The sequence below is a fragment of the Bos indicus genome, chromosome 2 (genome assembly GCF_029378745.1).
Source record: "Bos indicus isolate NIAB-ARS_2022 breed Sahiwal x Tharparkar chromosome 2, NIAB-ARS_B.indTharparkar_mat_pri_1.0, whole genome shotgun sequence".
Lineage (NCBI taxonomy): Eukaryota > Metazoa > Chordata > Mammalia > Artiodactyla > Bovidae > Bos > Bos indicus.
In genome coordinates, this window is record NC_091761.1 from 5,075,265 (window position 1) to 5,100,948 (window position 25,684).

General features: G+C 36.8%; 1 protein-coding gene across 1 annotated transcript in view; it reads left to right on the top strand.

Annotated features, from left to right (window-relative positions):
- MAP3K2 (mitogen-activated protein kinase kinase kinase 2) overlaps window positions 1–25,684 on the top strand; it is a 91,895-nt gene that overhangs the window by 28,506 nt on the left and 37,705 nt on the right. The window contains exons 2-4 of the mRNA XM_019969168.2: window positions 20,079–20,147; window positions 23,613–23,731; window positions 24,363–24,403. Coding sequence (XP_019824727.1) covers window positions 20,141–20,147; window positions 23,613–23,731; window positions 24,363–24,403 — 167 coding nt within the window. The 5' untranslated portion in view covers window positions 20,079–20,140. The remainder of the gene's footprint in view (window positions 1–20,078; window positions 20,148–23,612; window positions 23,732–24,362; window positions 24,404–25,684) is intronic.

The window sequence follows — 25,684 nt, forward strand, 5'->3', positions numbered from 1 at the left end:
TGGTAAAGAATCCATCTGCAATGCAGGAGACTCCAGTTAGATTCCTGGGTCGGGAATATCTGCTGGAGAAGGGATAGGCTACCCACTCCAGTATTCTGGGGCTTCCCTGGTGGCTCAGATGGTAAAGAATCTGCCTGCACTGTGGGAAACCTGTGTTTGATCCCTGAGTTGGGAAGATCCCCTGGAGGAGGGCATGGCAACCCACTCGAGTATTCTTGCCTGGAGAATCCCCACGGACAGAGGAGCCTGGTGGGCTACAGTCCGTGGGGTTGCAAATAGTCAGACACGACTGAGCGACTAAGCACAGCACAGAATGGTAACTTAGTTTTTAATTTCTGAGGACCCACCATACTCTTTTCCATAGTGACTGCACATTCCTACCAACAGTATACAGGAGTTCCAAATTTTCCACATTTTGCCAACATTTATTTTCATTTTTCTTAACAGTAGCCATTGTATGGGTGTGAGATGATACTTCATTGTTTTGATTTGTGTTTGTTTCCCTAATGATTAGTGATATTCTTTGGAGAATGAGTCCTTTGTCCATTTTTTAGTCTTGTTTTTTTGTTGAATTGTAAGAGTAACTGATAAATTTGGACATTAACCTCTTATCAGATAAATGATTTGCAATATTTTCTCCCATTCCATGGATTATCTTTTCACCCTGCTGATTGTGTCCTTTGATGCACAGAAGTTTAAAATTTTTAAAGTTTTATTGAGGTGTAACTGATAAAATAACTGCACATTTTTAATGTATAGAGGTTTTGAGTTTGGACATAAATGAACACTCGTGATGCTGTCGCCACAATTGGAGTAATAGAAACGCGCAGTGCCTCCCCAAATTCCTTGTGTCCCTTTCCCTGCTTTCTTTTTTTGGTGGTGGGAAAGGAGTAAGTCAAGGCTATATATTGTCATCCTGCTTATTTAACTTAAATGCAGAGTACATCATGCAAAATACTGGGCTGGATGAATCACAGACTGGAATCAAGATTGCAGGGAGAAATATCAACAACCTCAGATATGCAGATGATATCACTCTTATGGCAGAAAACAAAGAGGAGCTAAAGAGCCTCTTGATGGGGGTGAAAGAGGAGAGTGAAAAAACTGGCTTAGAATTCAGCATTCAAAAGACAGAAATCATGACATCTGGTCTCATTACTTCATGGCAAACAGATAGGGGAAAAGTGGAAACAGTGACAGATTTTGTTTTATTTTCTTGGAGTCCAAAATCACTGCAGATGGTAACTGCAGCCATGAAATTAAAAGATGCTTTCTCCTTGAAAGAAAAGCTATGACAAAACTATGCAGCATATTAAAAAGCAGAGACATCACTTTGCTGACAAAAGTCCATATAGTCAAAGCAATGGTTTTTCCAGTAGTCATGTGTGGATGTGAGTTAGACCAAAAAGAAGGCTGAGTGCCAAAGAATTGATGCTTTTGAACTGTGGTGCTGAAGAAGACTCTTGAAAGATCAAACCAGTCAATTCTTAAAGGAAGTCAGTCTTAAATATTCATTGAAAGGACTGCTGCTGAAGCTGAAGCTCCAATACTTTGGCCACCTGATGAGAAGATCTAACTCATCGGAAAAGACCCTGATGCTGGAAAATATTGAGCCCAAGAGAGAAGGGGGCGGCAGAGGATGAGATGGTTAGATAGCATCGCTGACTCAATGGACATGAGTTTGAGCAAGCTCCAGAAGATAGCTGAAGGACAGGGAAGCCTGGTGTGCTGCAGTTTATGGGGTCACAAAGAGTTGGATATGACTTACCAACTGAATAACAACAAGAATACTTCCCATGACATCTACCTTCTTAACAAAATTTGAAGTGCCCAATACCATATTAATAACTTTAGGCAATATGTTTTACAGAGGATCTCTAGAACTTAAATCATCAGCATAAACAAAATTTTACATACATTGAATAAAAATGCCCCATTTTTGCTACCTGACAACCCCCCCAACCCAACAGCCACAGTTTTATTCTCTGTTTCTATAAATTTGACTATTTTAGATACCTCATGTAAGTGGAATCATGCATTATTTGCCTTTCTATACCTGAATTATTTCACTTAACATAATGTCCTCTGGGTTTATCCATGAGGTGTTTTAAATTTTGATTAACTCCAGTTTACCTATTTTTTTCTCTTGTTGACTGAGCTTTTGATGTCACATTCAAGAGATTGTTGCAAAAATGGTTTCCCTCTATACTTTGAAGAGTTCTGTAGTTTTAGCTTTTACATTTAGGTTTATGATCCATTTTAAGGTAATTTTTGTATCTGGTGTAAAATACCAGCTACTTTTTTTTTGCACGTGGATATCCAGTTTTCCCATCACCATATTATTAAAACACTATGCTTTCCCTCTTAAATAGTCTTGGCACTCTTGTCAAAAATTATTTGACCAAATATGCAAGGGTATAATCCTGGGCTCTGCTCCATTGGTCTTTATGCCAGTGCTGTGTTGTTATGGTTACTGTAACTTTGTAGTGAGTTTTAAAATCAGAAAGTGTGAGTCCTCTAGTTTTGTTTCTTTTCAGGAGTGTTTTGATTATTTGGGATCCCTTGAGATTTCGTATGAACTTTTGGATGGATTTTTCTGTTTCTGCAAAAAATGTCATTGGGATTTTGATAGGGTTTACATCAAATCTATTGATCATTTTGTGTAGTATTGACATCTTAGTATTTTAAGTCTTCTAATTCATGGACATGGGATAAGTTTCATTTATTTGTATCGTTTTAATTTATTTCAGCAGCATTCTGTAGTTTTCATTGTATAAGTCTTTTAGTACCTTGGTTAATTCATAAGTACTTTATTCTTTTTGATGCTATTGTAAATGGTATTTTTGTAGTTTGATTTTCTGATTGTTCATAGTGTGTAGAAATTTAATTGGTTTTTGTGTGTTGATTTGTAACAGTACGCACAGTGTTGTTGACTGTGTTAGCTTCAGCACCATGTCTTTAGGCATTTCTGTATTTGAGATTATGTCACCTTCAGATAGAGATAATTTTGCTTCTTTGATGCTGATTTGGAAGTCTGTTTGTTTCCATTCCTGTTGCTCCTACTAGAACTCCCAACACTGTGCTGAGTAAGAGTGGCCAAGTGGACGTCAGAGTCTTGTCCCTGGTCTGGACAGGAAAGGCGTAGGGAGAAGCCTTCAGTGGTTTGCCCTGAGTGTGATGTCAGGTATGCTGCTGCTGCTGCTGCTGCTAAGTCGCTTCAGTCGTGTCCGACTTTGTGCGACCCCATAGACAGCAGCCCACCAGGGTCTGCCGTCCCTGGGATTCTCCAGGCAAGAACACTGGAGTGGGTTGCCATTTCCTTTTCCAATGCATGAAAGTGAAAAGTGAAAGTGAAGTCGCTCAGTCATGTCTGACCCTCAGTGACCCCATGGACTGCAGCCTTCCAGGCTACTCCATCCATGGGATTTTCCAGGCAAGAGTACTGGAGTGGGGTGCCATTGCCTTCTCCAGATGTCAGGTATAGGCTCTTCTTATATGACCTTCATTATGCTCAGGGAATTTCCTTCTGTTGCTAGTTTCCTGAGTGTTTCATCATGAAAGAGTATTAAATTTTGTTAAATGGTTTTTATGCTTTAATGGAGAGGACTGTTTTTTCCCCTTTCTTCCCTTAATGTGATTTATTACGTTGATTTTTTCATGTGTTGAATCATCCTTATCTTTTAATAAACAATCCCATTTGATTGTGATGCATAATCCTTTTGATATGCTGCTTAGTTTTGTTTCCTAGTATTTTGTTAAAGATTTTTGCATCAGTATTCATAAGAGATAATTGGTCTGTAGTTTTCCTGTAATGACTTTGTCTGGCTTTGGTATCAGGCTAATGTTGGCCTCATCCAATGAGTTAGTAGATTTTCCTTCCTCTTCAGTTTTTTGGAAGAATTTCTTCTAATGTAGAATATTACCAGTGAAACCGTCTGGACCTAGACTTTTCTTTTTAGGAGGTTTCTGTTTATTCATTTGGGTTTTTTGTTGTTGTTGTTTGTTTGTTTGTTTAGCTGTGCCATGTGGCATATGGGATCTTGGTTTCCCAACCAGAGATTGAACCTGTGTACCTCCTGCAGAGGAAGTGTGGTGTCCTAACCACTGGACTGCTAAGGAATTCTCTGATTATTTTTACTTCTGTAATGTTTCCTCTTTCATTTTTGATCTTAGTTTGACTCTTTTCTCTCTTCTTAGTCTAGCTAAAATTTTGCCCATTTTGTTGATCTTTTTGAAGAATCAACTCTTGGTTTTATTGATTTTTCTTTTATTATTTATCTCTTTATTTTGCTTCTCTCTGCTCTAATCTTTATTATTTCTTTTCTTCTGCTAGCTTTGGGTTTAGTTTGTTCCTTTTCTGGTTCCTTAAGATGTAAAGTTAGGTTGCTGATTTGAAATCTTCTTTTTTAACATGTACATTTACAGATATAAATTTCTCTCTTACCACTGCTTTCACTTCATAATTGCTATACATTTTTCTTTTAGCACTGCTTTTACATATGGTAGTGTGTGTTTCCATACTGCTGTCTCCATTCATCCCACCCTCTCCTTCCCAACCCTCACCCCATGTCCATAAGTCTGTTCTTTATGTCTGCATCTCCTCTGCTGCCAAACAGATAGAATCATTAGTACCATCTTTCTAGATTCCATATATGTGGATTAATATATGATACTTGTTTTTCTCTTCTGACATACTTCATTCTGGATAATAGTCTCCAGGTTCATCCACCTCAGTAGAACTAACTCAAGTGCATTCCTTTTTTATGGCTGAGTAATATTCCATTGTGTATATGTACCACAGCTTCTTAATCCATTCATCTGTCGATGGACATCTAGGTTGCTTCTATGTCCTAGCTACTGTAGATAGTACTGCAGTGAACATTGGGGTAAATGTATCTTTTTCAGTTACGGTTTTCTCAGGGTATATGCCCAATAGTGGGATTTTGGGGTCATATGGTAGTTTCATTCCTGGTTTTTTAAGGACTGTCCATAGTTGTCCATAGTGGCTGTATTGATTTACATTCCTTCCAAGAGTGGAAGACGGTTCCCCTTTCTTCACATGTTCTCCAGCATTTATTGTTTGTAAATTTTTTGATGATGGCCATTCTGACCAGTGTGAGGTGATATCTCATTGTAGTTTTCATTATTGCATTTGTCTAATAATAAGCAATGTTGGGCATCTTTTCATGTGTTTATTAGCCATCTGCATGTTTTCGTTGGAGAAATGTCTGTTTAGGTCTTTTGCCCGCTTTTTGATTGGATTGTTTGTTTTTCTGGTTTTGACTTGTATGAGCTGCTTGAATATTTTGGAAATAATCCTTTGTCAGTTGTTTGATTTGCTATTGTTTTCTCCCATTCTGAGGGTTGTCTTTTCACCTTGTTTTTAGTTTCCTTTGCTGTGAAAAAGCTTTTAAGTTTAATTAGGCCCCACTTGTTTATTTTTGTTTTTATTTCATTACTCTAGGAGGTGGGTCATAGAGGATCTTGCTGTGCCTATGTTTCCCTGTAAGAGTTTTATACTTTCTGGTCTTAAATTTAGGTCTTTAATCCACTTTGAATTTATCTTTGTATACGGTGTAAGGAAGTGTTCTAATTTCATTCTTTTACATGTAGCTGTCCGGTTTTCCCAGCACCACTTATTGAAGAGGCTGTCTTTTCCCAGTGTATATTCTTTCCTCCTTTGTCAAAGATAAGGTGCCCATAGGTGTGTGGGTTTATGTCTGGGCTTTCTGTCTTGTTCCATTGGTCTATATGTCTTTTTTTGTGCTGGTACCATATGGTTTTGACTGCTGTAGCTTTGTAGTACAGTCTGAAGTCAGGAAACGTCCAGATCCATTCTTCTTTCTCAAGATTTCTTTGGCTGTTTGGGGTCTTTTGTGTTTCCATACGAATTATGGAATTTTTTGCTCTAGTTCTGTGGAAAATGCCATTGGTTATTTGATGAGGACTGCATTGCATCTGTGGAGTGCATTTGGTAGTGTAGTCATTTTCACAGCTTTGATTCTCCCACCCCAGGAACATGGACGCTCTCCATCTGTTTCTGTGACCTTGATTCCCTTCATCAGCGTCTTACAGTTTTCTGTGTGCAGCTCTTTGTCTCCTTGGGTAGGTTTATTCCTAGGCATTTTATACTTTATGTTGCAGTGGCATAATGGGCTTGATTCCTTAATTTCTCTTTCTGATATCTCATTGTTCATGTATAGGAATGCAAGTGATTTCTGTGTATTGATTTTTGTATCCTGCAACTTTACTAAATTCACCAATTAGCTCTACTAATTTTCTGATAGTATCTTTAGGGTTTTCTGTGTATAATATTGTGTTGTTTGCAAACAAGAGTTTTACCTCCTTTCCAATCTGGCTTCCTTTTATTTCTTTTTCTTCTCTGATTGCCTTAGCTAGGACTTCCAAAACTGTGCTGAATAATAGTGGCATGAGTAGGCACCCTTTTCTTATTCCTGATCATAGATCTCTTTTAACTTACAATTTATTCATATCAGGATACAGTCTGCTAATCATTATTCATTTCTTATAAATGTGAAAGTCATTAAAATCTTGTTAGAATGGTTTGATGTATTTAGATTGAGTACCACTTTTGACTGTCATTTTTACGTGAAGACAGAGATACATAACATTTGGTTTGATCTCAATTCATACTTTACTTGGGGATGGGGGAAATGCACTTACTCTAAGTTATTAATGGTTGGAGGACAGTAGGGCAGATACTGTCACACAGTGGGCTGTTTCTTAACCTGTATTTTAATGACATCTCTCTGTTAAAATCCATAATTACTACAGCAGTGTCTTTTTCTCTTTTCTTTATTGGTCCATGGGCTTTTTGAGTGTGGAGTACAAAACTGTCTTGCTAATGTCTTACTCATTTTCTTAGTATCTGAGCATTTGTGTAGACCTCCCCACTCCCGCAAACCCATTCTTTTAGAGTTAGTTTTTTGATCTTTGCAAGATAACTCCTGTCTTCTCTTATTCTTCACCTCCCACTTTTTAAAATGTTCTCTTTTATTCTGAAATACCCAGCACCTTCTATGAGCCATGCAGTATTCTGTGCATCAGAGGTGCAGTGATCAATGATACCAACAGAGTCTCTGTTCTTAAGGCTACCGTGTGCCAGTGGGGATGGAGGTGCAATAAATAAGTAAATTGACTAAAAGAATTTTTATGTGATGATGTGTTTTATCAAGAAGCAAAAATAGGATGATGTAAAAAAAATAAATAATTGGGTGAGTGAGGGAAATGTTTTCTATTAGATGGTCAGTAGACCTTAGCAGCCACTTAAAGACTTGGGGGGAAAGACCCTTAAATGTAGCAAAAGTGAGTCAGGAGGCCCTAAGTTGGCTGTTGTGAATTGAACAAAGTCTAATTGGTTATGCACAATTTATTGTGTTATTTTAGGTAAATAAATATATAGCAGTCAGTGAAGTTAAGTGAATATCAGCTGCTTTCATATAATCTATTGGCTTATAGTGAAAGTAAACCTTAGACCAAATCCTTCCAAATGCAGTAGACTTTTATTTTGCCATCATTTATTAGCAAGCAAGTTCAAAAATAGTAAGTGCCATCTGCTTTGTAAACATGTGAACTCCTCAGCTTCCTTATCTTTAAGGTACTTCAGCCATACCTTGTGTGAAAGATTCAGTTGATTTACAGATGTAACAAAATTGTAGACGCAGGAGTTGGTTAATCTTATTGGTGGCATTAAATAACCAGACTCCTCAAAATGAATGACTGGCCTTGACACTGTCTTTAAGAAGATAGGCTTTTATAGAAATAAACCACGTACCTACAGTCAGTTAATCTAACAAAGGAGGCAAGAATATACAGTGGGAAAAAGTTAGTCTCTTCAGCAAGTGTGGTGTTGGGAACACTGGACAGCCACATGTACATGAGTGAAGTTAGAACACACCTTCACACCATAGACAAAAATAAACTCAAAACGGCTTAGAGACTTAAATATGATACACGATACTGTAAAACTCCTAGAAGAGAACACAAGCAAAACATTCTCTGATGTAAATTGTGCCGTTGTTTTCTTCGGTCAGTCTCCCAAGACAATAGATGTAAAAGCAAAATTAAGCAAATGGGACCTAATCAAACTTAAAAGCTTTTGCATAACAAAAGAAACAAAAAGCAAAATGGAAAGACAACCTACGGACTGGGAGAAAATATTTTCAAATGATGCGACCAACCAAGGCTTAATTCCCAAAATATGCAGTCAGCTGTACAGCCCCATAACAGAAAAACAACCCAATCAAAAAATGGGCAGAAGACCTAAATACACATTTCTCCAAAGAAGACATCCAGATGACCAGTAGACGCATGAAGACATGTTCAACATTGCCAGTTACTAGAGAGATGGAAATCAGAACAATGAGGTACCACCTCACACCAATCATAATGTCCACCTTTAAAAAGTCTACAGATAATAAATGCTGGAGAGAATGTAGAGAAAAGGGAATGTAAATTGGCACAGCAACTATGGAAAACAGTATGGAGTTTCCTTAAAAAACTAAAACTAGAGTTGCCATATGATCCAGCAGTCCCACTCCTGGGCATATATTGGGAGAAAACTCTTAATTTGAAAAGATAGATGCACCCCAGTGTTCATAGCAGCACATTTACAATAGCCAGGACATGGAAGCAACTTAAATGTCCATTGACAGATGTAAGGATAAAGAAAATGTGAGATATATATGTGTATATATATGTATACACACACGAATACTCAATTCAGTTCAGTCGCTCAGTTGTGTCCGACTCTGTGACCCCATGAATTGCAGCACGCCAGGCCTCCCTGTCCATCACCAACTCCCGGAGTTCACCCAAACTCATGTTCATTGAGTCGGTGATGCCATCCAGCCATCTCATCCTCTGTCGTCCCCTTCTCCTCCTGCCCCCAATCCCTCCCCAAATCAGGGCCTTTTCCAATGAGTCAGTTCTTCACATGAAGTGGCCAAAGTATTGGAGTTTCAGCCTCAGCATCAGTCCATCCAATGAATACCCAGAACTGGTCTCCTTTAGGATGGACTGGTTGGATCTCCTTGCAGTCCAGGGGACTTGCAAGAGTCTTCTCCAACTTCTCCACAGTTCAGAAGCATCAATTCTTCGGCGCTCAGCCTTCTTCACAGTCCAACTCTCACATCCATACATGACCACTGGAAAAACCACAGCCTTGACTAGACGGACCTTTGTTGGCAAAGTAATGTCTCTGCTTTTTAATATGCTATCTAGGTTGGTCATATTACTCAGCCTTAAAAAAAGAATAAAGTAATGCCATTTGCAGCAACAAGAATAGACCTATAGATTATCATACTAAGTAAAGTCAGTCATATACAGAAACAAAAATATCGTATGATATTACTTACATGTGTAATCTAAAATATGACACAGATGAATCTGCTTACAAAACAGAAACAGACTCACAGATATAGAAAAATAGAAAGCAAGCTTGTTTACCAAAGGGTGGGAGAGGGATAAATTAGGAATTTGGAATTAACTGTTAGAAGCTTCTGTGTTTAAAATTAAAGTTGTAGCGCCAGTACTTTGACCACCTGATGTGAAGAGCCAACTCATTGGAAAAGGCCCTGATGCTGGGAAAGATAGAAGACAAAAGAGGAGGGTGACAGAGGATAACATCATTATCTCGGTGGACATGAATTTGAGCAACCTCTGGGAGATAGTGAAGGACAGGTAAGCCTGATGTGCTGCAGCCCATGGGGTTGCAAAGAGTCAGACACAACTTAACAGCAACAGCAATGTAAAAAATAGATAAAAAGCAAGGTGTAGTAGTACAGGGAATTCCAGTTGAGCTATTTCAACTCCTAAAAGATTTGTGAAAGTCCTAAAAGATGCTGTGAAAGTGCTATACTCAATATGTCAGCAAATCTGGAAAACTCAGCAGTGGCCACAGGACTGGAAAAGGCCAGTTTTCATTCCAATCCCAGAGAAAAGCAATGCCAGAGAAGGTTCACACTACCATACAATTGCACTCATGTCACACACTAGCAAAATAATGCTCAAAATTCTTCAAGCCAGGCTTCAGCAGTACGTGAACCGTGAACTTCCAGATGTTCAAACTGGATTTAGAAAAGGCATAGAAACCAGAGATCAAATTGCCAACATCTGCTGGATCATTGAAAAAGCAAGAGAGGTCCAGAAAAACATGTACTTTTGCTTTATTGACTACGCCAAAGTCTTTGACAGTGGATCACAACAAACTGCGGAAAATTCTTCAAGGGATAGGAATACCAGACCACCTGCCCTTCCTCCTGAGAAATCTGTATGCAGGTCAAGAAGCAACAGTTAGGACATGTTGGACATGGAACAGCAGACTGGTTCCAAACAGGAAAAGGAGTACGTCAAGGCTGTATATTGTCACCCTGCTTATTTAACTTATATGCAGAGTATTTCATGAAAAATGCTGGGCTGATGAAGCACAAGCTGGAATCAGGATTGCTGGGAGAAATATCAATAACCTCAGATACACAGATGACACCACTCTTATGGCAGAAAGCAAAGAAGAACTAAAGAGCCTCTTGATAAAGTGAAGGAAGAAAGTGAAAAAGTTGGGTTAAAGTTCAACACTCAGAAAACTAAGATCCTGTCATCTGGTCCCATCACTTCATGGCAAATAGGTGGGGAAACAATGGAAACAGTGATAGACTTTATTTTTTTGGTCTCCAAAATCACTGCAGATGACGACTGCAGCCATGAAATTAAAAGACGCTCCTTGGAAGAAAAGCTATGACCAACCTAGACAGCATATTAAAAAGCAGAGACATACTTTGCCAACAAAGGTCCATCTAGTCAAAGCTATGGTTTTTCCAGTAGTTATGTATGGATGTGAGAGTTGGACTATAAAGAAAGCTGAGTGCTGAAGAATCGATGCTTTTGAACTGTGGTGTTGGAGAAGACTGTTGAAGAGTCCCTTGGACTACAAGGAGATCTAATCAGTCCATCCTGAAGGAAATTAGTCCTGTATATTCATTGGAAAGACTGATGCTGAAACTGAAACTCCGATACTTTGGCCACCTGATGAGAAGAACTGACTCATTTGAAAAGACCCTGATGCTGGGAGGGATTGGGGGCAGGAGGAGAAGGGGACGACAGAGGATGAGATGGTTGGATGGCATCACCGATTCGATGGACATGAGTTTGGGTAAACTCCGGGAGTTGGTGATGGACAGGGAAGCCTGGCATGCTGTGGTTCATGGGGTCACAAAGAGTTGAACGCGACTGAACTGAACTTATAGTATAGGGAACTATATTCAGTGTCCTGTAATAAACCATAATGAGAAAGAATATGAAAAAGAATATGTGTATAAATGTATAACGGAATCACTTTGCTGTACACCAGAAACTAACACAATGTAGTAAATCAACTGTACTTCAATAAGAAAAATTTTTTTTTAATTAAACAATAAAGAATATAGGCTTTTATATTTTGTTCATGCAGAGTAGCAGAGTGTTTCTCTGGTGTTTTAGGCAGTCCATATATTTGAATTCCCACCAGTTTTGTGGATTAAAAACTCATTACTAATATGTCTTTTATGCCAGTTAATAATCACTAGAACACACATGCACATTTTTATCATAGCATAAAAATAGGAGGATAGCAGAGACAGTAGTAACTGGAATGTAGACTTTCTGAAGAAATAATTCCTATACATATTCCAATTTCATCATTTGACCTGATAATGGCCTATATAGCAGTTTCTCTCTGGTGCAGGATCCAGTCTAGGTTTAGGAATGATCAAGTTGCTGTGTCTCTTTACTCTCCTTGAATCTGCAACATTTTCATAGCCTTTCTTTGACTTTTATTTGATTGACATTTTGAGGAATGCCATCTCTGTTTTTGTTTAAATGCAATGTTTCTCATTTTGTCTGAATTTTCTTTAATTATATTTAGGTTATACAGTCTCAGAAAGCTGCTTAGTTTATGCTGTTTCCTTCTCAGAGTATTAAACCTTGAGACACAGAATGTCCATCTGTCTTTTATATGTGATGCTAATCTTAATCACCTCATTAAGGAGTTGCCCAAATTCTCCGCTGTATACTTACTGACTACATTAGATTTGTTAGAGTGAAGATACCATAAACAAAGTGTAAAGCTAAGACATAGACCGTAGACCATAATGAACATATCCAACAGAGTTCTTGTATTTAAAATTTTTAAATGTGCAAAAGGCTTGTTAAATAGCCACTTTACAAAAGAGGATATCAGAATGGCCAGTAAACCAATGAAAATGGTTTTCAACATCATTAATCACCAGATAAGTGTAAATTAAAACTATAGTGATAAATACATTACACAGCCACCAGAATGACTGCTAGGGTTGGTGAGGATGTGGAAGAACTGGAACTCTCTTCCATTACTGATGAGAGTATCTGTGTTTAACACAGTCGCTTTGAAGAAATGTTCCTCCATAAGTGCTGAAGGTAATTATATGCATGTCTTGGAGATTTAGCAGTTCCCTCCTTGGATATATATCCAACAGAAATATGTGTGTATGTTTACTGAAAGGCATGTTCAAGAGGTTCATAGAGCTTTTATTTGTAATAGCCAGTAACTGGAGACAGCCTTCATGTCCACCAGTAGTAGAATGGGTGAATTAGTCGAGGTATAAGCTTATAATGGAATATTGCACAGTGATGAAAGTGAATAAAATACTTGTACAGAGTATGTTGAAGAATTCCAGAGACATAAGATATCAAGTGAAAATAGATACAGGCAGTTCCGTGGTGGTCCAGTGGTTAGGGCTTCACGGGCTTTCACTGCCAAGGGCATGGGTTCAGCCCCTGGTCGGTGAGCTAAAATCCTGTAAATTGTGTAGCACAACCAAAAACAAAAAATAAAAAAGAAAAATACAAAGAATATGTCTTGTATGTTTCAATTAGCATGAAATGTTAAAAGGCAAAACTAATCTATGGCAGTAAATGTCAAGATGAAGGTTCCCTTATGGGGTAATGGTGGCTGACAGGGGACAGGTACAAGGGAGTCTTCATGGGTCCTGGGAATGTCTATATTTTTATCTGTTGTGGTTATTTGGGTGAATGCATACGTAAAATGTATATTAAAAATGTGTGCCCTTTAGGTAAGTTCTGCAGGGTGGTAGGTAAAAAATGATGTTTATACCTCTGTTCCCTTCTAAGAGTTTTATACATTTAGCTTTTCCATTTTGTGTTTGATCCATGTTGAATTAATTTTTGTATAATGTGTGAGGTAGGAGTCTAACTTCTTGTTTTGGCGTGTGGATATCTAGTTGTCCAGTACCATTTATTGATGATTATTATTTCCCCATTCTCTTGGCACTCATTTAACTATGGATGTTGGAGTTTATTTCTGAACTCTCCCTTCTGTTTCACCAGTCTCCCTCCTTATTTCTGTACTCCCACTGCTTTGATTGCCATAACTTTGTAGTAATTTTTAAAATCAAGAGCGTGTGAGTCCTCCAACTTTATTTTTCTTTTTCACTATTGTTTTGGCTCTTCAGGGTCTCTTTTAGTTCCATATGCATTTAAATATCACTTTTTTCATTGCTGTAAAGAAAGGTCATTGGAATTTTGATAGAGATTACATTGAATTTGTAGGTGACTTTGAGAGTTTTACCATCTTAAAAACATTTCTTCCAATCCTTGAACATGGAATGTCTTTCCAGATACTTAGGTCTGTTGTAATGTTTTTCAGAAGCGTTTTATAGTTTTCAGTGTACAAGACTTGTTGTTGTTAAATATATTCCTAAGAATTATATTATTTTGATGGTAATATAAGTGGAATTTATTTGTAAATTTTAGTTCTGTATTATTCATGGCTTGTGTGTAGAAATACAACTGATTTTTTAAAATTATTTTTTATTGAAGGATAATTGCTTTACAGAATTTTGTTGCTTTCTGTCAGACCTCAACTTGAATCAGACATAGGTTTACAACTGGTAATTTTAAATGTTGATCTTGTATCCTGCAACTGTGCTGACCTCTTTCATTAACCCTAATACTGTTTTTGTGAACTTAGATTTTCTGTATACAAGGTTGTCGTCTGCAAATAGGTATAGTTTTGCTTCTTATTGAGTCTGAATTCCTTTTATCAAATATTTCATTTTCTTGCCTCATTTTCTGACTAGGACTCTAGTACAATATTAAATAAGACTGGCAAGACTAGAATCCTTGTCTCTGATCTTAGGAGGCACATATCCAGTTTTTTATCATAAAATATGTTAGCTGCAGATTTTTCATGGTTGCCCTGATCAGCTGCAGGAAGCTCCCTTCTCTTCCTTATCTTCTGAGTAGGCAGTTGGATTTTGGCACTTGCATTTTCTTTGTCTATTGAGGTGATTATGTATCTTTCTTTTATCTGTATTTTATTACATTGATGTTGTATGCTGAATCCACCTTGCTTTTGTGGGATATATCCTATATGTTTCTGGTGTAGAATCCCTCTTTTTAATGTTCTGGATTAGATTTGTTAGTATTTTGTTAGTATTTTTCTATATTCACAAAGTTATCAACCTGTAGTTTTCTCAAAATATCTTTGATTTGATTATCAGAGTAATCCTGGGTAATAAAATATTAATAATTGGTGGTAATTCTTCCTTAAATGCTTGAGCCATCTATCTGGGTTAGGACTTTTTATTTGTGAAAAGCTTTAAAATTTCTGATTCAGTCACTTTATTTCCTCCACGTGGTCTTATTCACTGATGTACAATTATTCATAGTGTTCGCTTTTCCTTTTTGTTTCTGTAAGGTTGGTAGTAATTCTCCTTTAATTCCTGAGTTTAGATATTTGAATCCTCCTCCTTTCTTTTTCTTGGTTAATCTTGCTAAAAATTTGTCAGTTTTTTTGATCTTTTCATGTAACCAACTTTTTGTTTCATTGATTTAAAAAATTTGTGAGTTTATTTTCTGGTTTGTTTCCATTTCTAATCCTTATTGTTTCTTTCCTTCTACTTGCTTTGGACTTAACATGCTCTTACATCTTTTAAGGTAGAAGTTTAGGTTAGTGATTTGAGATCTTTCTTATTTTTTAATATAAACATTAACAGTTATAAATTTGTCTCTGATTTTTTGGGGAAGGGGCATGCTGTGTGGCTTGTGGGATCTTGCTTCGCTGACCAGGGATTGAACTCAACATTGAGAGAGTTGAGTCCTAACCACTGGACTACCAGCAAATTCCCAGCAGTTACAAGTTTACCTCTAAATTATACTTTAGATGCAGCTGATACTTTTCAGTATGTTTTAAAATTTTCATTCATTTCAAAGCATTTTCTAATTTTGCATGTTACTTCTTTTTTGTCTTATTAGTTCTTTAGGAGTGTGTTTAATTTTCATGTTTGTAAATCCCCCAGATTTCCTTCTGTTAACAGTTTCTCATTTCATTGTTGTTAGGGAACATACATTGTGTATCTTTTTTCTTTTATTTCTATTCAATTATATTTTTATTCTCTTGACCAAAAGGAGGAAAAATCTGTTTGGCTTTATGGTTTGCCTTTTATGCATATGGTTGTCTAAAGTTCTATATTCAAAGTTATAAATTTCTACAGTTAGGAAAGGCTTGATAACATTTTGTTTTAATAGATATTTTATAAATATTTATGATTATGATTTACCTGTAGTTTTTGTTGTTGTCATTCCTGCACATTCATTTACTTATTTTTTGTCTTTTGAGCTTTTTCTTTTATACTGAAGTACTCTTGCCTAGAAAATCCCATGGATGGAAAGCCTGGTAGGCTGCAGTCCATGGGGTCTCTAGGAGTCAGACACGACTGAGCGACTTCACTTTCCCTTTTCACTTTCATGCATTGGAGAAGGAAATGGCAACCCACTCCAGTGTTCTTGCCTGGAGAATCCCAGGGATGGGGGAGCCTGGTGGGCTGCCGTCAATGGGGTTGCACAGAGTGAACCCGACTTCAGTTGGGTCCGACCGACTGAAGCAACTTAGCAGCAGCAGCAGCATAGCCAATGAGGGCCTCCCTGGTGGCTCAGACAGTAAAGAATCTTCCTGCAATGCAGGAGACCTGAGTTGATCCCTGGGTTGGGAAGATCCCTTGGAGAAGGGAATGGTTACTCACTGCAGTATTCTTGGCTGGAGAATTCCATAAACAGAGGAGACTGGTGGGCAATAGCCCTTAGGGTCACAAAGAGTTGGACAAGACTAAGCGACTGACGGAGAAGGCAATGGCAACCCACTCCAGTACTCTTGCCTAGAAAATGGACGGAGGAAATGAAAATGCTTCTCCTGCCATGGACGGAGGAGCCTGGTAGGCTGCAGTCCATGGGGCTGCTAAGAGTCAAACACGACTGAGCGACTTCACTTTCACTTTACACTTTCATGCGTTGGAGGAGGAAATGGCAACCCACTCCAGCGTTCTTGCCTGGAGAATCCCAGGGACGGCGGGGCCTGGTGGGCTGCTGTCTATGGGGTCGCATAGAGTTGGACATGACTGAAGCGACTTAGCAGCAAGCGACTGACACATTCACTCACTACTATAGCTGATTAACACTTTATAAGTTTCAGGTGGACAGCAAAGGGACTCACCTATACATGTACCATTCTCCCCCAAACTCCTCTCCCATCCGGGCTGCCACATAACATGGGGCAGATTTCCTTGTGCTACATTTGGACCTGGTTGGTTATCCATTTTAAATACAGCAGTGTGTACATGTCGATCCAAAACTCCCTAACTATTCCTTCCCCGAATTTTTCACCTCTGGCAACCATAAGTTTGTTCTCCAAGACTGTGAGTCTATTTCTGTTTTGTAAATAAGTTCATTTGTATCGTTTCTTTTTAGATTCTGCATATAAGGGATGTCATATGATATTTCACCTTCTCTGTCTGACTTCACTCATTATGACAATATGTGGGTCCATCCATGTTTCTGCAAATGGCATTATTTCATTCTTTTCAATGATTGAGTGATATTCCATTGTATATATGAACCACATCTTCTGTATCCATTCCACTGTTGGTGGACATTTAGGTTGCTTCTGAGTCTTGGCTATTGTAAACAGTGCTGCAGTGAACATTGGGATGCATGTATCCTTTCAGACCATGCTTTTCTCTGGGGTATATGCCAAGAATATTTCTTAAATCTATTTATACTTACTGAGATAAGTTTTATTGCCTAACATGTGATCTGTCCTGGAAAATGTTCTACATGCATTTGAGAAAAATGTGTATTTTGCTCTTTTGGGGTTGAGTGTACTATAGATATGCTCTATATCTAAATAGAATTATTTTATCTATATAGCATATTATAGCATTACTTAAATCTTTAGTTTCTCATTGATATTTCTGTGAACTTGTTTATCCTTTATTGAAAATGAGGCATTGAAATCTCCAACTGTCCTACTTTAATCATTTCATATCTTTTTTCATGTATTTTGAGAGTCTGTTGTTACATGCATACATGTTTACAATTACGTATCTTGTTGATAAGTTGGCCATTTTTTCACTGTAGATATCCTTCGTTGCCATTAATAACCATTTTGAAATATATTCCATTTTTCTGCTAATAGTATAGCCTTTTGGCTACTGTTTGCATGGTATTTTTTAGTCTTTTAATCTATTTTGTGTTTGAATCTAAAATGTGTCTGCTGTAGATAGTATGTAGTTGTCAAGTTTTTTAACCTAGTCTGCTCATTTCTGCCTTTGTTCGTTCTGCTTACATATATATATATATATATATATAAAATTATGCAAACGGGAAGATTACTTCTGCCATTTTTGCCAGGTGTGTTCTGTGTGTTTTATATCTTTCTTTGTTCCTCATTCCTTCATTAGTGCCTTCTTTTTGTTAAATAGATATTTTCTAGTGTGCTTTTTAATTCTCTTGTTTCTTTTGCCATTTAAATAAATGTGCACTTCAGTGGTTGACCTGGGGATTAAAATCAACATCTCAACCTACAACAATATAGTTTGAGTTAATACCACTTAATTATAGTGGCATACAAAACTTTCCTTCTGACTCCATCCCTTGTCTGTCTTTTGTGCTGTTGTCGTTATATAAACTACATCTACATAATACACACCGAACAGCATGCTTATAATTATTGATTATGCAGTTTCTTTAAACTTGTCTATTAATTTCCTCCTGCTGCTTGTGTAAAAAAGAGTTACAGTAGACCTTGCTCCTTATCCTTGAAATAACTGCTTATGAGGCCTGCTCGTTGCTGGCATCTGAAAACTTGGATTTCAGGAGGGTTCCCACCTGCCTAACTGACACGAATGGCTTACTGTGCCTAAACTGCTTGTACAAACAATGTAGTTCATGCTGAAGGGAATCTGGAATTTTGATACAGATCTAGTTAGTCTGACATTTGGGCTTCTTCAGGGTCGGTTTCTGTTGATTGCTTTTTCTCTGTGTATGGACCAATGTCTTTGTTTTTTTTTTTTTCCTTGAAAACTGGACATTTAAAATATTTTAATGTACCACCTCTGGAAATCCGGTTCTTCTCCCTCCCCTGTATTTCTTTTGTTGTTATAGTTTGTTTGTTTAATGACATTTCAGAACTCATTTTTTAAAGTCTGTATTCTGTTGTATGTGGTCCCTGAAGACTGCTCCTAGTTTAGTTGTCAGCTCGTGATTAGACACATTTCCTTAAATACTTGGAACCTTTAAGTCTCACAGTCTTTCAAGGGGTGTGTGTGTGTGTGTGTGTGTGTGTGTGTCAGGCATTTACAGTTCGGCCTCGTGCTTCACTTAATGCTGCACAAAGCCTCAAAGTTAGCCAGAGGTGAAAGGCCTTTCTTGACTGTGCAACAGCCTTGGGCGTTTGCATAACTTCTAGATTTCTAGGAATCTGTAGGAGATTTTCAGAGTTCCCTACTGACATCTCATTCCTCAGCTTTTCTAGAAAATTTTTTTCTTAATGTATTGCCTGCCCCAACTATTTTTTCCCCAACCTCTGACAGTTGAGATACGTAACAGTTGTCCTTGATTGATTTTCAGTAAATACCCCAAGCTCTTCGCGTTGGAAAAGCTTTAAGTCAGGTTAAATAAAGGCAGCCTTTCAAATGGGGGTCTATCAGCAAACCATTAGATAGGTCAAATATAATAATTTTGGGGGAATTCATTCTGCCTTCAGTGGCTGCCGGGCTGCTCATTTTCATGGGGACTTTGGGCTTGTTGGGGCTTTTTGTTTTTGGGCCACATTCTAGCATGTGGAATCTTAGTTCCCAGTTGTATGTATGTGCTCAGTTGTATCTAACTCTTTGTGACCCCACGGACTGTAGCCTGCCAGGCTTCTCTGTTTATAGAATTTCCCAGACAAGAATACTGGAGTGGGCTGCCATTTCCTATTCCAAGGGATCTTCCCAATGCAGGGATCAGACCTGCATCTGTTGATGTCTCCTGCTTTGGCAAGCGGATTCTTTACCACTGTGCCACCTAGGAGTCCCCTTAGTTCCCTGACCAGGGATCAAACCTGCACTCCTGCATTGCAAGTACAGAGTCTTAACCACTGGACTGTCTGGGAAATCTCTGGGCTTGTTGGTTTAAATTGCTAATTTGGAGCTGGAAGTAAAGGGTGGAAAGATAAGAATAGGGAAGGCCAAAACACCACAAGGCTTTCTGTTTTTATTGAGACTACAGAATTTCTTCCCAGATGGCCGCAAACTTTTGGTTAATTCCTTTGTGTTGATTCTGATAATTTTTTCTTTTATGGAGGAGAGAATTTTTGTAGGCTTTTACTACTTTATTGATATCCTCCTTTTTGTCTCTAAACATGACCTTTTCCATTCATCTTTATGTGCCTCTGCCTTGTGGGAGCTTGAGTTTATTCAATTATCTCTTAAGCTTTTTAACTGTCAACAATTGTTCCATTTTGTTTTGCTTTAGTTTAGATAGACAGGAATCTGAACAATATTGAAATAAATTTAATATAAAGTCATAATGATTTTTAGTTCATTCTCAATAATTGAATATCTGGGAAGAATAAGGCACTTTCCCCATAAAAATGTGTAAAATATTAATATTGTACATTCTCATTAGTGTTACTTGTAGATTTTTTTTTTACGGCTCCCTCTTCTCTTCCTTCTTACTATTACCGTGTTCATTTTTTACCTCCTTAGGCCACAGAGAATGCTGATGGGAGAACCGTTTCCCTAATTTCCAAGTAGTCAAGCTGATTGCCATGATGGGTGAGTTCCAACTAAAAGCATTTCTCATCTATAATTAAAGGATAATATGGGGTGGGGGCTTTCTCTGTGTGTATGATGAGCTTCTTAGGAAGAAATCTTATGATTTAGTAGGTTTATATAATGTTTTACATTTATTTACTTAATAGATTTTCGATTAAAGCACTTACTGTGTTGACTTTTACAGTTTTGGGATAACCAATTTGTGCAGGACATGATGTGGACATTCAAAATAAACTGTTAAGATGGATTGTGATTTTTTCTTTCTTTCTTTTATTTATTTATTTTTTTGGATTGTGATTTTCTTAGAGTCTGATGGCCAGATAAAGTTTTTGGTAAAGAAACCTGACTTGTAAAGATTGAGTAAAGGCTGAGGAATGAATTATTATATAATTACTCAGCAGTATAGTAGTATAGATAGACTAAAGAAAAGAGCTGCATAAAAATAGTGAATCATAAAACTTTATAACAGAATAGAGGAGTAAATCATTGGTGCTCAAGGAGGATATGTTTTACAACTCTTGTGGGTTTTCTGTGGTGTCATATAATGTTAATGGAAAGGAAGGCCAAAGTATGGGAATGGATTGTGGGGTTAAGTTTATATATCTTTTTGTTTTCTTCTGTACTTTCTTTTTTTCCCCCTCCTTTTCTCCTTGGAGTTGAGGGTTCCAATGTGAGGCAGGGATTAGACAGGGAAAAACTAGAAAGAAATGGAGCAAATGGCCCATCCTATCCTAATGGGGAAAAATAGACTGTGTAGTTGGAAGCTGAGGTTTTAAATTTAGACCAGTATCTTATACCAATATCTTAATTCTGACATGTATTTGCCAATGTTTGTCTTTGTCACAGTGTTCCTATCCCTTGCTTAACAAAGATATTATTCAGTCTTATATGTATATACATGACATTAGAGCCAAAGAGCTTAAATTTGTCCATGTTCTTCACTGGAAGGGCTAGCACACATCAGTGTGTCTGTTGTGGTAAATGTGTAGGCAAAACCCCTACCTTCCTACTTTTTAAATTTCTCTTCCGTTTCCTCTTTTTGTAACCAGGAGTGCAGTGCCATCAGGTGGTCCAGATGCTCCACTTTTGTCACCTTCACCTCCAGTTCCAAATTGGAACTTTTACTGAATTCGTACCAGCTTTTCATTTTTGTTGCTCTCACCATAGTATGCAAAGTACAGTCATTGCTTAAAAACATTTACAGAGGTAGTCTCAAGAAACTGTGACTATTTAGAAGGATGCATCACAGATACTTGAATTTTAATTGAAGATTTTCTCCTATAAATACTTTAAGTATAATGAATGAACCATAAAAGCTAATAAATTAAGCATTTCTGATAAATCTTTTATTTGAAATTATTACCTCCCAAACATTTTCTGTGTTTGTGCTCAACAATGAAACGTCCTCTTAATGTGTGTCAGAAATCCACTGCTGCTTCTGTGTGACTCTTGGTCAGACTGTGGGATCCTCTGAGCAGCCTCTCTGCCATATAGAGCAACTCATGATCCTGTGATGTTTATAACCTGTCTAATCTTGCTGGTACCTGTAACCACCATAGAGATTCTTAATAGAGTGAAATGGTCTAGAATTGTTAGAACAGTGCTTGTAGTGTAAGTTCACCACTTTGCTTGATCCTTTGGGCATTTGTTAGCTTATGTCTTATCAAAAGCAAGTTTCCTGTTGGGTACTTATGTAGCATCTGATTCTCCTTCAAACCAGAAAAAAGAAGGAACTCGGTTAAGTAACCCTTCAGTTGTATGTCATCTCCCTGAGAAGTTACTTTTATTCAGTGGCCCTCTCTACTTTTTTACATGTACAATGGCAATGGTATTCATTTCTTTAAACTCAGTACATGTAATATACTGAGTATATATTACATGTACTGAGTTAATATATGTAAACGTGATAAGAGATTTAAGCCAAAGCCTTCCCAAGAATTTATTTTGGTGTTATAATATTAAACATGTAATGTTGAACATGAAATATTTTGAAAATGCCTAAATTCACATGCTTAAAGAAGAAAATAATTAGGACATAGATACGTTTAGGTATTAAAAGTTTTCCTCTCCCCAGTGTAGAATTACGGGTCTTACTTTTCATAAGAAAGTTATATGAGATAATTTCATTCCAGTTCATAGTATTTTCTAAGGAAGGATTTATATTTTATCAATAAATGACATAGTCTGGCTTGGACCCATATACAGCACACATGTTGTAATTACGTTATAGACCCATTTGGCTCAGTTACTGTTTGGCTAAGCTAATATTATGTAGAAATTTTATTTCACAAACAATACTTCTTGAAGGATTAAAATTTTCTCTGGACCTGGAATTTGTTAACAAAACCTTTGGAGCCATAATTTTAATTTTAGTATGTAAGTAGTTTCACTATAGAACAGAATATATTGAGTGTTGTAAAAAAATTAAATGTTAGAGAAATAAGCAATTTGTGTGTTCAAAAGACTGATAAAGCCATTAACTTGCCAAATTCTTTTTAATGATCTCCCTTTACAGGATAAAGCATGTTTTAATTACTACTGCTGTGGAACATAAATTATTATTACCAAAAATGGTTACATTGTAAAATGTAAGCTGTAAAGTCCCTCAGTTCCTTTATTGACCAATTGTTGATTATCATTAGTAGAATTGATTTACTAGTGAAAAATCAATTAAATTGTCCAGAGATCATACAATTATCATTACTAGGATGCTCATGCTTATATAGTCTTAGAAAGAAATCTTTGGTATGTTTGGAAAAGATTAAAAGTTCATGGTTCATGATTGTTTCAGTTTTATGGATTCAGTACTTTTTTCTAAGAAGTGAATTTTTCTTGCATTGATACCTATTAAGTTGTTAGTGGTTGAGGTCATTAGTCTGTTAATGTAGTCTTGTTGAACCTTATGGTAAAGATATTAAAAAAAAAAAAAAAACCACATCCAAATATCAGTAGCCCTTTATCTACAGATACAGCTTTTCTTTGTTTCTGACTTGAAGTACTGATGAAAGAGAAAAACTCTGAAAGGAATTCTGTATTTTAAACATACATGCTAAATAATGATAGTATTTAGAGAAAGGTATTTATTTTTTCCCCACTTGTTTAATTAAGATTTTAGATGTCTTGTTGATGTTTTGTTTAGGAGTCATAGAAAAGAATTTGTTATAACAGGGTTGTTTTGACCCATATCCGAGGATGTTACATCAGGAGAAGAGTCAGGACTGTACTTGCCTTATAAATGTCTTGTGTGAACACCTAGTGTGAGGCAGGCGCTTGATATAGTACAGTTTTAATGTTATTTATGTTCAGTTTTTAAATAACTAAGCTTTTCTTTTACCAAAAAAACCAATGCAGGCCTTAAAAGTGTTCTAGATGCATTGAGTTGTATTATAAATTTTGTATTGATGTCTATGATAAATACATATTGAAATCACAGTTCTGTGTGTGTTTTATTTTTAAAATACCTAGATGATCAGCAAGCTTTGAACTCAATCATGCAAGATTTGGCTGTTCTTCATAAGGCCAGTCGACCAGCATTATCCTTACAGGAAACCAGAAAAACAAAGTCCTCATCACCAAAAAAGCAGGTATTTGTCTCAGTAATATTTTAGTAAATATGTATTTGTTCTGTGAATTATCTTCTTTGAATATCCTAATTGTATAGAGTACTTGTTTGAAGTGATTAGCTTTTATACTTTTGAATCAAGTATTTTGTTGTTTGTCATACATTTTTCTCTAAGGGTGTCAGTTTTTTTTTTAATGATAGTTTCATTTGTGGTAACTTCTCTCTAGAGTAGATATCTCATCCAATTCCTAAGGCATGTAACACACACAAATGGCTTTTACTTAAATAACTGACTATTCTCTGTATTTACAGATGAAGATAATTTTGGTTCTCATACATGAAATTTATTTGGAACATCTAACATAGATAGTGGAAGTGTAGTATTCTGTATTGCTCTCTAACAGAATTAGTAAATGTCTCATACTGGGGATGCCATCACTAATAGATCTTGGTGCTCTTTCCTGTTGAGCCCAGATTAAGCAACCTAATTCTCAACTCAGCTCTTTGGTAGAAACTGTCAGGTGATTGGAGTTGACACTGATTGAAATCTCCTTCCCCCTCTGCTCTATCTTAAATGAGTGACTAAAAAGAAAAGTGATTTAGAAATTCTGGGAATTTTATCTCATCTCTGACATGACATCATTTCATTACAGAATGATGTTCGAGTCAAATTTGAACACAGAGGAGAAAAAAGGTAAGGAAGGAAGCATTATATGTCAGTTCATTGATTTAATCAAATGCATGGCCTACTTAAGATAGTAGAGGTTCTTTGTAGATTTTAATGTAGGTTCTCATGGCTTACAAATTGAGAATGGAATAGTCCTTGTTGGTAACTGTAATGTGTACTTGTACTTAAGATAGAGTCTATCAAATTTCAGGCTAAGCATCAGAAGTGAATCATGTTTTTACTTTGCAGTATTAGGAAATAAGTCAGGTCATTGTGTAATGCAGCTTTAAATATTACCATTTAAAAACATTTTTACTCAGTGGAAATTAAATATTTTTCTCCTTATAATTCTATCATCTCTTCAGATACTATACAGATTTTAGGTGTATGGACTTAAATTCACAATTTTGAGTATTCTGAAAAAACTTGAATCATTTGACCTGTATTAGTAACATTGAGAAAAGTGTTGGACTGGTGACTGTAAATTATTTAGCAAAGGTGGACGACTACCCTTCACCTGGACGTTTGTATCTCAGTGGAATGGTGGAAATGGTCGCAGTGGTGGGTGGTTGACGACAGAATTGCTGACAAGACCTCGTAGATGTTAAAGAAGATAGAATTTTATTTCTATTATTAGTGTCTCATTAATTTAATGAAAGATCTATCTGTCTTAAGGATTTTAAAAAGCTCACAGATCATATAACCTGAAGATGTAAAAATGTTTTACACAGAGATTAAAAAAAAAAAAAGAGGTGGAGAGTCTTCCCTGGCAGTCCAGTGGTTAAGACTGCACTTCGAATGCGGGGACTGTGTATTTGATCCTGGTCAGGGAGCTAAGATCCTACATGCCTTAGGGCCAAAAAACCAAAACATAAACAGAAGCAATATTGTAACAAATTCAATAAGGACTTTAACAAATAAGTAAACTTGAAGAAAAGAAGGGAGTAGGGGATGCAGATACATCATACAAGTATTGTCCTGTCTACTTTTTCCTGTTTACAACTTTTATGGATATATTCTCAATTTTGTTATAGTTCATTGAGCACTGTTTATTGAGTACTTACTATATGCTGGGCTATAAAGGGAATAAAGTGAAATATGCATGATCCCTCCTGTTACAAAACTTACAAGTCTAGTAGATAGTCTCCAAGCTTAGAGGCATGGTCCCTAGGGGCAACACAAGTCAATCCTTTGTGAAATAAGAAGAAAATTCTAGGATTAAAAATTTTTAATTCTTTAAAAATATTTATTTGGGATGTGGATGCTTACGTGATATATATGTGTGTATGTGTGTGTTTGTGTGTGTGT